Below are 13,942 nucleotides of genomic sequence, written 5' to 3'. Positions count from 1 at the left end.
TGAGCGCAGGGAAGCAGAAGGCGGGCTGTGCTGTGTGCTCATGAACACCCGTGGTGGGAAAGGGCAGCACTGCCCTGATCACAAGCCAAATGAGCCCCAGGCTTGAACCCTGAGGCCCGAGCACGGGAGCTGGAGACAGAGAGTAAGCATCTGGGTGACTGCTAACCCTCGGCCCAACAGTGTGAGTGGCAGCCCCACGCCTGGAGCCAAGAGCCCATCACAAAGGAGGGACGCGCCGAGCCAATGTTACAAACGTGGGAACGCTGCCACGGAGACTCGGGGGGTCTATCTGGGAAGGCGGAAATGGCCTGCTCCACAGGCCGGGGGGCCTTTGCAGGGACAATGCATTCTGCGGCAGCCCCTCATCCTGGGCGAGAAACGACACGTGGCAAGTGGTCTAGCCCGTGCCTCCAGCTCGCTTCCTCTCCCTGTTCTAAAAGCCCTTTCTTATTTTTCTGAAGTTGACATCCTCAGTCGAGCCATTTAATTTCATCTTAACACTGGGTTTTGGACAGACCCAGAGGCTCGGATTGACAGTGGCTGTGCCGTTTGCTGGGAGCTGTAAAACTACTTCAAAAGCTGCAGGCCGTGCCAGGATGCCACCTGGTTGCCAAAGCAGGATTTACATTTTACAGAGGCCTCATGTCTTGAGTAATTGTCTGGGTTCGTGTAATTACGGCTGGTCCGCAGCGTTCAGTCAGAGACCAGATACTAAGCACAACGGTGTTCTGAAAACACACAAACACGGACGGGGTACCTGCCTCAGGCAGTTTGGGGGCAACACTAAACCCAAATGGCAGAGCGCTGATCATTAAAGGGACGGAAGCGTACGAAGGCGAAGCAGTAGCGCCGGGCTTTTCAGGTATTCAGGTCTAACAAGATTCCACCGGGAGGAGCACGGAGAGGAACAGGATTTGTTCCAGGTCAGGCCATCAACTTATTACTCAATGTTGGCTCTTCTGTTCAGTCTCCTACCAGTGCCAAAATCAAGGTTATTTAAATTAAATCCATATTCAGCATGGACAGATTTAAGCTCTTCCTTCTTACCACCAAATCATCTCCTACCACGCAACTGTAGGGCTCACGTCCAAGTGAACTCAGAAACGAGCTCTAGGTAAAGAACCCTTTACGGCTGGCTTGGCTTCACACGCGGCGCCCTGCAAGGTGGCTGCACCTATCACGCTGACGTGAATCTATTTTCACTCGAGAGTCACCCTCAATTCCAGGTGAGAAGAACTCGGGGTGAAGAAAGCTGAGGATGGAAACCCTCCTTGCCATAGGTCTGGGGTGACGGCACTGAGCTCATTTTCCCTTATGCATTAGCCCAGAGCCGACCTCAGGGTTCCCCGGGGTGGGCACCCCGTTAACGTGACAAGGGATGAGGGGCACAGCGACAACACCCTCCAGCCCTGAAGCTCGCCTGTGGGGTCTGAACCACAACTGCCTAGCTCCGAGACGGAGGCGGGGCTGTTCACCACTCTATGTCCCCATGGGCTTCTTGGTGACCTGTCTCACCGGGCTGGGTCAGGTTCACGGGTACGAGGCCCACAGGGAGCTCTGAGTGAGTTGCCAGCGTCGTTACTGTTTGCTTACATTAGACTCAGAGGTTCTAAGAATAACACGTGAAATGACCAGACGAAAAGCTCACCAGTTTCTGAACTTCGAATTCTGCAGCTGCTTGCCAGCAGCCCTCCTCATTGGGGCGCAGCAGGACGGCATCAGAAGCGGAGGCGGTGGCGACCGTGGCGCCCTGCCGGCTGAGGGCTAGCGCCTGTATTCTTGCATCGTGCTCGAAGCGGTGAATAGGGTGCTTTCCGGTCCTTAGGTCCCAAATATTAAGAAATCCTGTGTAGAAAAAAAAACGATGCAGGTAATAATTTTAACTTCACTTCAAATGCACAATTATAAAATAACAATTGTTTAACGTAAAGTAAATTAAAAAGTGATAAAATGGTAAAAAAAAAGTTTGTATCACATAACAAAAGGCCAATTCCTACAATATATAAAGGGCTTCTGAGATTCAACAAGAGAAAAAGCAACTGAAAAGCGAGCAAAGGACATGAGTATGCTGTTCACAGAAAAAGAAACATCAGAAATGAACATAAGAAAAAAATGTAAAACTTCACCCACAATTAGAAAAATACAAATAAAAGCTATAATACAATTTTCATCAACCAAACTGACAAAGATAAAAATTCCGAAAACATCTTGTTGAGAATACAGGGAAACAGGCTCGATCTTAAACTGTTGGCAGGAATGTAAAGCAATTCACCCACTTTGGAAGCAACTGGATAACATTTAGCAAATCACAAATGTACATAACAGTGATGTCGAACCATTTTCATCGCGTGGCATGCACAAACTAGTTACTAAAATGCTGCAGCACTCCAAAAATATACTATTAAAAAAAACCGCAGGTATATGTTGACTCATTCACACCGGATGGCTCCTGCTGTGTTGCCTGTCGTCGTTTTTTATCTGACGGTCTGTGGGAAAAGGGCTCAGCGCCCCGACTAAATATAAATGGTCAGGCACTGCACGTTCTAAAACCCCGTGCACACGTGGGCTGAAAACCACTGGCACACAGGATAGTTGCTGTAATGTTTCCAACTGTGTCAAAAGATCAGATGATATCTAACTGTCCATCAACAGAGCGCTACTTAAATAATGCTCTCTCCAGAGTTTGGAATTTAAATAAAACGGGCAGTTAAAAAAGAGTGAGTCAGCCTTATATAAGCTATATGGAATGACCAACAAAATATACTGTTACATGAAAAGGGTAATGAATAAAATAGTGGCGTAGTACGCTTTGCTACTTTTGTATCTTAACAGATGCACGCACAGACACGTACACAAACGGAATGCCCTGGAAAGGCGCTCAGGAAACCGTTGAGAGTGACCAGCCTCTAAGGAAAGGAACCGGGGGAAGGGACCAGCAAAAGGGAAATTTCCTACCTCCTGTACATCCTGAAATGCTTTCCAAAAACTGTCTTTACCAAAAAGATAAATTTTAAAAATGTTTTTTGAGAGAGACCTAAGAAGACTAGGAACACATGTATCAATTGCTGAGTAGCATTGGCATAAGGAGGTCTTAACTCATTCTTCTATCTGTTCACTCATTCACGCAACAAACAACCACGCAGCACCTGTTCTAGGCCAGGCCCTGTTGTAGATGCTGGCGATGCCTGAAAACAGCCACTAAAAGTGTTTCCCATCCTTCCTCACCACCACGATGTCTAGCCCCAGCTGGCCACGCGTGGTGTGTGATTGTGCATAGTTGCAAAACCGTGAGCTTGACTTTGCCACACTTGTTAAAAACTCTCACTTCCCATCCACCCTTGTCCCTAGCACCTTGAATGCTGCCCCGCAGGTCCGTCCCCCTCGCACACGCCGGCCATGTCTCCCCCTTTCTCAGACTGTCCAGTGAACTCTGCGTGCGGCCCCAGGACCGTCAGCGTCCCCTGGGGGCTTGTGGGCATGCAGATTCTCAGCTGGAGCCAAAGCTCAAGTTTGAGGGCCAGTGGTCTACAGGAACTTACACTTTTCTACCAGGTATATGCACTTTTCTGTATTTGCGATGCCATTTATTCTTTTTTTCCCTCACCAAATAACTTCTTTTTTTTTTTTATCATTATTATCCACTAAGCTACTTCTTTCCCCTCAAAGGTTTACCTGAGAAAATAATTACTTTCTGTGCAAGCCAGATAATGTTCTGTTCCAATTCTGACTGATTTTATTTTTTCAAAATTGACTGAGAAGTAATTCATGGACATAACCCAGTCAGCGGCTACTCGTTTGAGTGAGAATCCAGCTGCCCCGCTTGGGAGCTGGAGGCCTCAGGTAAGGCCCGCAGAGCAGTGAGCCTGCTCCCCCATCCGTGCGGCTGCAGACAGCGGGACCTGCCACACAGGGCTGCCGGGCAGATTAGAGGAGAGAAACCGTCTGAAATGCTGGAGACAGACCCATCATTTACTTTTATGTATTCCACAGTTCCTGCTGCGTTATAAAGCATATTTAACCTATTAATAAAACTAATTTCCTTTATTGGTCATCCATAAATCCAGTCGTATTACCCATAACTTCCTATTACCTAAAACAGATAAAGTGTTTCATGTTTCTTCTCTTTGTGATCCATTTCCCCATCTTTCCTTCTTCTTGCTTTGTACTTTGTCTCTAAATAATAAATGCTTTGAACTTATGACCTTACTGTAGTGTAAATTATCCCGCCGCACCAAATAAACACAGTCGGGAGAAAATAACACAGTCGGGCTGCTTTGCAAGGCTTTCGGACTGTCGGGGGACTTAAGCCGGCGATTACAAACCAAAGCAGAGCTTTCAAGTTGAAGGTCCCTTCACATGCAGAACAGAGCACTCAGCATCTCAAGTACAAGAACCACGATAAACTTGGGGATCAGCAGATTGCAAAAGGCGCTACGACACATTTATATTTTGGCAAATTCTTTCCACTCTGACTCGGAAGAAACAGAGAAGCAGCAGAAAATGCCAATGGCTCTACGGGAGCCAGGCGCACTGCCTCTTCCAAATATTTTTGTGTGGCACTTGTTGGGAGACATCACAATCCGCAGTAAAGGAAATAAGCTGCTTCTGGCGTAGAGCTTTCCAACGTTCAGACACCCCCATCAGTCTGCTCCAGCGACTTTCAGCCCGTGTGTCACGAGAAGCTGTAAAACAGGCAGTATCTGACTATTTAGTCAGGGCGCTGGCCTCTTTTCCCTCAGACCGTCAAATAAATGACAACGGTCAGCACAAAAGCTGTCTGGTGTGAGTGCCCTGTCTGGAGCCACGAACACACAGGTCACGTAACAGAGCTGCCTCTTGTTGGGCATGTTGCATAATAAGGTTTGTCTGCGTGGTTAATTCTTGGTACCAGAAACGCTTACATGCAGTATAGGCACCTGGTTATTTTTGAAAGTCACTTTGGAACAAAAAGGGTAGATAATTACTATTGTTATTTTTTGTTTGTGAATCAATCAAAATTATCCCTATCATTTTGTCAGATCAGCCAAAAGTACATATTTTTGTGTGCGCCGCAGGGTTTTGGTGATTACTTTATGGGTGCCATGCGATGAAAAAGGTTGAAAAGGTGCTGGTCTGCTCTCTCATCATCGTTTTTCACAGGAGAAGAGACAGAAGCTCTGAGTGGCTGAACGACGGGCCAAAGCCACTCGGTGCGTGATGAGGCTGGGCTGGAACTTAGCTACAAGAGGCAGGATGAGCAGCTGCACTTACAAGCGCATAAAATAACTAGGAGATCGATGAGCAACTGACGTAAACTCACCCTGTGTTCTGCCAAGTGTGGAAGTTATTCAACCACAGCTCACTCTAAGCACACATGGAGTTTATCTATAAACACATTTTTCATTATTAATCAAGTATTGGTTTTGTTGGCATCATTTTCTTTCCAACAGAACTGTATGCAATAAACTACCCTTCGCCACGAGGCTTGGTCTCACAGAGCCTCCCTGAGAAGGGTCGCTCTGGAAAACACGTTCTAAGGCCCCGCAGGTCTAGCTCTCTTCTGAGTGTGCGCTGTGCCATCGTCCTTGCTCGCTTCTCCGCTTCGGCTGCTCAGTGTGCGACCTGCCCGGGCCCGGGCCTGTCCCGCGCCGCTGCCATTCGCACAGTCCCCCAGGGTCACTCGATGCTGCACAGACATTTAGGGCTGTTATGTCCTCTTGGAGAACTGACCCTCTGTTACACGAACATTCTTCTTTATCCCCAGTTACGCCCTCTGCTCGGAATCCACCTGGCCTGGGGCTGACGGAGCCGCTCAGCGTTCTCTTGGTTAATGCCAGCACGGTAGATGCTGTGGCCACGCGTCCCTGCTTCAGGTGAGTTTCTTGTAGATGGCGTGTAGCCGGCCTTGCTCGTTAGCGGGGTGTTTGGGCTCTTTGTCTTTAATGTGACTATTGGTAAGAACTGGTTTAATCTACCATTTTTTTATTTGTCCCATTTTTTAGTTTGCGCCTTTCCCTCCTCTTTTTCTGTTTTAATTCCTTTGTTGGCTTATTGGCCAAAACCCTCTGGTGTGTTATTTAAGTGGGAGCTTTGGGATTTCCACACACACGTGTAACTCACCCAGTCTACCTGCGGGGACGGCACACAACTGCTCCCACGGCAGGTGCCTCCATCTCCTCCCTCCCGGGCTTTGTGCTGCTGTTGGCACACTTTCGGCTTCTCCGTGCTGTAAACCCCACCTACGTCATTGCTGTTTTTACATAAGCAGGCGGTACCTTTTAAGGGAACTTAAACTGGGGGAAAGCCGTTCGTATTTACCCCTGTAATTACCACTGCTGGCGCCCCTCGCAGGACCTCTGTTACTAAATCCGCAGCTTTTGCAGGATTTGCGATTCCACTATGCAATGGTACTGTTGGATACTGGACCCAACAACGCACGGGCAAGGTGGGCAGGGACAGACAACGGCCAACAGGGACAAACAGTTGAGTGAAAGCTAATGTTATAACTACCTAACCACCAAATCAGCCAACTCTATCATTGCTGCTCTCACAACCTCAGAACTACAGGGACTCGGAACAGCACATACTCGAATTATAAGAATGTTTTATAATACTGTAGCGGATTATCATCCACATTAACCAGTATTCAGCCGAAAATAAATCAACACGACAACACATTCAACAAGTACCTATTGAGCCCCTGCTTTGGGCCAGCCACTATTCTAGGCACTGAGGAAAACCACACAGAACAAGTCAAAATAAAGCAAAAAATAAAAAATCCCTGACTGCGTGGAGCTGACGTTCCAGAGACATCTACCAAGCATCTCACGTTGGGGGGGGGGGGGCATGAAAAGGAGACGATCCCTGTTTTCACCAAACTCACGCTGAAGCGAACCTAAACGTTTTCATAACTAAAATATAACAGAGGCTCACATACGAAGTTCAGTACGATAATGGAGAAGCTCACCTTTCCATCCTGTTGCCGCAGAATGTTAAGACCCTGAAAAGGAGCAGCTAACTCTCCTTTCAGGTGGAACCGGGCCCTCGTGCACCGGTGGCACTGAGGAAACAAAGGTAGTCAGTCCCTGTCAGAGCCAAATACGTGCACTTCTCAAACAGCTGGTGATTTTTAAATCTGATGTGAACTCATTTGAAGGGCTAAGCTGCCTCGTATCGCAGACACAGACTAACAGAGGTCTGGCCCGGGTGCCGCGTGCACTTGGCAGGTGGCAGGAGCGTGTGCTCTCGCTGCCGCGTGCCCCGTGGCAGTGAAGTCGGAGCGCAGAACGTAGCTGAGCGTCCGCCTTATGTTTTAGCAGGAGAACTTGTGGTTGTCAGAAACAGAAACCTACCGCACGGCTTAAATGCAAAACAAAACTGCCTGAAGAGGAACGGGGCTGTTTCACGGAACCCAAGGGCAGGAAGCATCGCTAGAGATCACAGGGGATCAGAACCAGGAACCAGGAGAACACTCGGAACCGAGGCAGTTACGTGTCTCACCACATGTCGCTGCTTCTCCCGGCAACTGTCTCAATCTTCTCTGCCTCTGCAAACCAGCTTACTTTCCTAACCCCACGAAGTCATCTGCTCCAGGCGCACACCTGAGACTGGAAGTCCGAGACCTAAGCTGCTCATCCCAGTCCATGAATCACCTGCCCCAGGGCGGGGTCTCCATCCTCGTCCAACCAGCAGAGGCCAAAGGACTAACTCAAGTACTGTGAGCTTGCCGGCCTCTGCGGGGCTGGGGAGGGACCTCAGAGCAAGGAGGCACCTGCAAAGGTGTCTACTACATTTATGCTGCCTGCTAGGTCAAGGTAAAACAAAAGAAAACCTCAGCAAATGCCAAGGGAGGTTCTGTGCAGTTCCTTACTAGTGACATGAGAGGCAGGTCATTGCTATCATTCCCTAAACCAGGCATGACCCCTCAGAGCTGGAGTTTGGGGCCCGTTTGCCTCTCACCAAGAAAACTGAAAGGGGAGCGGGTGTTGGTCTTTCTCCCCACAAACCCTCAGCAGCTAGATAAAAGATGTTTCATCCTGAGCTAGTGCTGGGGACACTACAATGCTGTTTCATTTGCGAAAAGAATGCAGACAAAAGAAAAAGGGTCTCTCAGAGAAGCTGGAAGGGCACAATGAGGAAAGCCCTCGGCCCCATAAAGTAGACAGAAGTCGGGCTCGCAGTCCACCTGCTCTCAGGGCTCAGGACCCTCCACCTTGCCAGAGGGCAGCGGGGCTGAAGGAACTCCAAGTGCACCCCAGACTAGGAGCAGTCATTAACGGTGACATGAGTAACGATGGCCGGTCTTCTGAGGAGACACGAAGCCCGCTCAGCAGCTGCGGAGGGGCACCCATGCGAGTTTGCAGCGGGCCCCTCCCACCCCCCACAGGAGGCCAGCCAGAGTGTGGTAATGAAACCGCGCAGAGTGGAAATGGGATCTAAATGAGTTTAAACTGATTTATGTTAGCTTTTGTAAAGATTACTCGGTATCAGGAAAGTGCTACCACTGTGAAATAATGTCGACCATCCTTAAGACCTCCGCCTAATGGTCCTTGCACAGAATATTTATTCTCCTCGTCCTGGGAAACAGGACCATAATGGATACCATTTCTGTTTTGTTAGGGATGCATATTTAAATTAATCTGCTATTTGCCTAAACAATTAGCTGCCTCTGTTTGTGTGCACAAAGCCAAAATCGCAATTAGGCTTCCATCAGAAAGATAAGTCTCAACGAAAACTGTCCCGGAGGGGCCGTAAGAGCTCAGGGCAGAACTTCCCAAAATCACTTTTTAGCATAATGGTAATTATGTTAATTGCTTGAAAGGTAAATAACTGCTGAACTGGTTTTGATCAAAAACACAATTGGTATTGCCCTTCCCCTCTAACCTTTTTTCGTGCAGAAAAAAATTTTAAACAGGCTACCAGTTCAGGAAGTCACAGACTGGTGGCTTCTTGAACTGTAGAGTTTGTCTCTCGGTCTTTGGCACTTTCGTAGCCAGCCCTCCTTCAGCCAGGAGCTCCCCCTCTCTCGAGCTTGCGCCACAAACACCTGAGGCTGGTCTCTGCTCCATCGCAGTTAAGTAGACGGGATGGATCAACTGCAGTTCAGAGACACCGAATGAAGCTGACTGTTTCTAAAGACAGCTGGCAATCTCAGTTTCCACCGCACAAATACACAGTTGCCTACCAGATATTAAAAAGGAGTTAGAAGAAATTCTGCAAAAAAAGAAAAGGCATTTTCACAAAAATTTTAAATAGACCCGTACGTAGCACTCACTAAACATGCACCTCTCCATTAAGTCCATAGAACACCACTATGAAGTGTGTACCAGAAACGGAGAGATAGGGTGAAGCCTGAGAGGACCGAAAGATTTGCTTCATGGAAGAGGTGGCCTGTGGGTGATTAGTATCAGTGCAAACGGCAAGGGTCATAAAGAAGGGCCAGGTCACAGACAGTCTCGGCAGTAAAGAGCTGAACGAAATCTGGCTTCACCTGGATGCTGCAGCCACGGTAAGCACGCCATCCTCTACATTCCCGCTCCACACAGCTCAGGGGCTGAGCTCCGCTACTCGCGGAAGAAAAACGCCGCCGCCAGTAAGTACGAAGTATTCTGAACGCTGCATTTTAGATTAATGAGTAAGAGAATCCGGGGGAACCAGGGGACTAGGCATTGGTGGAGAAAGAACACTTTTTACTACATATCTTTTGATGCTATTTGTTTTTCTACATGTAATAGTATGACAATTTATTACAACTTGTATACACGTCTTTATAAATAGTAATATGATTAACGATGGGATATTTTATTATTTATTAATTCCAATCTTAATCTGCAGGATTTCATAATATTTGACTCTGATGTACACAATTCAGTTAAAAACTCAAATTCTACTTCTGACCCATCAGTGGGTTAAGGTGAATTAAACCCCAAGAAAGTCTACAGCATCGCCCCCACTTCCTGGACCGGACCAGGCAGGGCAGGGTGGCCCGGCACAGGGCCTGGGCCAGCGCAGGCGTGCAGTCCTAGCCCCCTTGTTCGTTCTCTCTCTCTCTCTCTCTCTCTCTCTCTCTCTCAAATACTGCCTCCTGGTAAAAAGAAAATGTGTCTATCTTCAAAACTAGCTGCACTCACATGCTGACTGACATGGCTACAATACTTAGAAACGTAATTTAGGAATGATGCTGGTAAACTGTTGGCACTGAGTGATGGGTACATGGGGATTCATCATACTATTCTGTACCATAATAAAAGGACTTTTAAGAACAATAATTTGAAAGGGTATCAGTAATAAAACTAATACATTGTAAAAGTAAAAAATATTACTGTGTTTACAAATGTTTCCAGTAGCTATACCACAAAGCAACTTCTCAGAATAAGTGAGTTTACAATGCAAATTCCAGGGGTGACATTTTGCAGCTTTTAGAAACCCCATACCAAATCCTCAAAAGGCCTTAAAACCATACATACTATCAGTTCCCTTTCAATGAATGTGTTAAATGGCTCACACAAAAAAGAAAAAACTCCACATGTAAAAATTTAGGTTCCAGCAAAACAGCAGTCAGTTCTGAGTGACGGGCACCGAGTGGGAAAGAGGAAGTGGAGCCTGCAGACAGCCTACCGCTCCCTTAGGCATTCGGGTTCCAGTGCAGACCTCCCCGGCACGCAGGTGGGTCTCGTCGGGAGGACACTGCTCCGGCTCCCCCCACGCGAGGAGGACCACCAGGACCCAATACAGAGTTCTCCCCTGAACTGCAGACCCCCAGGTCCACCTGCCTTAAAACCAGTGGTCTTCAGACTAAAATAATTTTAAAACCTAGGTCTCCCACTCACATTATATACATAAAGCCAACAACAACTGTTTATCATAAGTTTTAAGTGTGCCTGAAAATGTAATTTTCAGCATACTTCTAAATATTGACATTTTTTAATAAAATGGTTACATCAATTTTTTTAGAAAGTGTTCTTTGGAAACTAAATGCCACAGATTAGACACTCACTCTTGTGCATTTAAAAGGGGGGGGAATAAACAGCAAGGCGCAGAAACACAGCACACGGTGGGGGCCCGCAGCTGTGGGGCCACCGCCAGGACGGCTTCGAAGCTCAGGCCCCGTTCAGCCAGACACGGGAAAGGCACAGAACATTTGTTTTCTGAGCGATCATTCCACACACAGAAGCATCGCATCCATTTCCCACGAGAAAAAAGAATCTGATCTGGTTTAATAACCTCACATTCTTTTTTTAATTTTAAAACATTTCAGACTTACCAAAAAGTTGTAGCGATTACGCAATGAGCCACAGCACACCCTCAGCCAGCCTCCCAAATGCCGCACGGTCAGAGCCAGAGGTTAAAGCCTCTAGCTGAAGTCCCTCAACTGTCCTCACAGCACCCCCTTTCTGGTCCAGGACCCAGACTCCCACAGTGCATTCAATTGTCGCGTCTCCTCCACCCGCTCCGACTGGGACAATTCTGTCCTCCTTTGTCCTTTCAGGACCTTGACACTTGAAGAGCACTGCACACTTGTCTCGCAGAAGGCGTCTCGTGTCTGATGTTCGCTCACGTCTAAAATCAAGTTATGCATTTCTGGCGAAAGCAGCACTGAAGCAGGGCTGTGTCTTCCCAGAGTATGACGTCAGGAGGCATAGAACGTCCACGTCTCCTGCCCGGCACTGACAACCTCCGTCTCGCGGCTCCGGCGGAACCACCAGGCTCCCCACCATAAGGTCACTCTCTTTCTCTTTGGAGAGCTGGCTGGAGACCGTGCAAACGTCTGTTTCTCACCGCTCTGATTTTAGTTCCCACTGGTGACTCGTGCCGGCCACGAGTAGCATCATGGTGCTCGCCAAGTGGTTCCTGCTTTCATCGTCCCTTCTCCATGCATCGGTCGAAATGCCACTCCAAGGAGAAACCATCTATTTACATCTCGGTGTGGCCTGGCAGACATTTCCTTCATCCTGCAGGTTATAATCCATTACTATCATTTTATTCTGTTGCTCAAATCGTCACTGATTTGGTTGTTGGGAGCTCCAGTTTGGTTCTGTTGTCCCACAAAGAGAAGCTGCCCCTTCCTGCATTTTATTGTCAAACATCCTTACCTTCTGGCCTCACAAGATGACCGGGGTCATGACCCTGGCCCTGGTTCCTTTTGCTGAAGAATTAATGAAATTTAGAAACTCAAAGCTAGGCACTAGCTGTTGCTCAATATTAGCAGGGTGGCACAATAAATTCTTATAACTCCTAGGAAATAGACGAGCAAGTCTAGGTCTTTACCTCAAAGATCATGAGTCAAACTCTTAAAAATAGGCAGAAAAGCCTTTCACAGCCTTGGAATGGAGGGCGGGAGAGAGCTGCTGACCCGGGAAGTGCTTTTGTAAAGCTGCACACTCCTGGTCTTCCAGCCCCGTCTGGGAGCAGAGACAAAAGTGAAGAAGAGGAACAATTCAGAGTGCAGTCGTCCCCCTCGTCCGCGGGGAATACGTTCCAAGTCCCCCAGTGGATGCTCAAAACTGAGAATTTGGTACTATCATACATATATGATAGTACCAAATATATATATAATATATATTATATATATTTACATTTAGGTCTATAAATCTGTTTTCAGTTCACTTTCCTATGACATGAAGTAAAAGGTTCATGGGTGAGGAGGAAAAGGCATACAGATACCCGCTGGTCTCAACATCATTTGTTGAAAAGATTATCATTTTTTCATTGAATTCTCTTGACATCTTTGTAAAAACCTTCTGGTGGGTCTTTTCTCTGGACGTCATTCCGTCCCCCGACCACAGGTCCCCCTCGTGTGGGAACCACAGTGCTGATGACCGGGTTTCACAGGTCATTCTGTCCCCCGAGCACAGGTCCCCTTCGTGCGGGAACCACAGTGCTGATGACTGAGGTTTCACAGGTCATTCTGTCCCCTGACCACAGGTCCCCCTCGTGCGGGAACCACAGTGCTGATGACCGGGTTTCACAGGTCATTCTGTCCCCTGACCACAGGTCCCCCTCGTGCGGGAACCACAGTGCTGATGACCGGGTTTCACAGGTCATTCTGTCCCCTGACCACAGGTCCCCTTCGTGCAGGAACCACAGTGCTGATGACCGGGTTTCACAGGTCATTCTGTCCCCCGAGCACAGGTCCCCTTCGTGCAGGAACCACAGTGCTGATGACTGCGGTTTCACAGGTCATTCTGTCCCCCCGACCACAGGTCCCCCTCATGCGGGAACCACAGTGCTGATGACTGCGGTTTCACAGGTCATTCTGTCCCCCCGACCACAGGTCCCCCAGTGCGGGAACCACAGTGCTGATGACCGCGGTTTCGCAGGAAGTCTGAAATCCAGTAGGGTGAGTCCTCTCACTTTACGCTATGGTTGTAAAATTCTTCTCGACTGTTCTTGGCCCTACACTTTTTTTTAGATTTTAAATTTTAGAACCAGCTTATCATTTTCTCCCCAAAAAGCCTGCAGGGGTTTTGACTGGGATTGGGTTGAACCTCTAAGATCAATTGGAGAAGAGCTGCTACCTTAACAACATTCAGTCTTTCTCGAACATGGGGCTCTCTCCATTTATTTGGGTGGCCCCTAATTTCTCTCAGGAATATTCTGCAGTTTGCAGCATATGGGACAAACATAATTTGCTGAATTAATCACCCACTATCTTACATTTTGATGCAATATCAGTTTCCAATTGTTGCTCACTTGAAGAGATATACTCGATTTTTATGTATTGACCTCATAGCCAGTGGCATTGCTAAAGATATTTATTAGTTCTAGTAAGGTTTTTGGTGCTTGCTTAGGATTTTATCCATAGACAATTTACCTACAGACAATGCTCTTCTTTTCCTATCTGTATGCCTTTTCATTTCTCTTTCTTGCCTTACAGCACTAAGTAGTAAGGCAAGTACGATGTTAAATAATAGTAGTGAAACTGAACATCTTTGCCTTGTTTCCAACCTTAGGAGGAAAGTAG

The 13,942-nt window shown here is 47.6% G+C and overlaps 1 protein-coding gene across 2 annotated transcripts in view; it reads right to left on the bottom strand.

Annotated features, from left to right (window-relative positions):
* FBXW8 (F-box and WD repeat domain containing 8) overlaps window positions 1–13,942 on the bottom strand; it is a 102,724-nt gene that overhangs the window by 40,075 nt on the left and 48,707 nt on the right. For both annotated transcript variants that reach the window (XM_024566945.4, XM_053928011.2), the window contains exon 6: window positions 1,649–1,845. In XM_024566945.4, the coding sequence (XP_024422713.2) occupies window positions 1,649–1,845 (197 nt within the window). The remainder of the gene's footprint in view (window positions 1–1,648; window positions 1,846–13,942) is intronic.

This window comes from Desmodus rotundus, chromosome 7 (assembly GCF_022682495.2).
Source record: "Desmodus rotundus isolate HL8 chromosome 7, HLdesRot8A.1, whole genome shotgun sequence".
Classification (NCBI taxonomy): Eukaryota; Metazoa; Chordata; class Mammalia; order Chiroptera; family Phyllostomidae; genus Desmodus; species Desmodus rotundus.
This window is presented reverse-complemented; position numbering and strand designations above follow the sequence as displayed.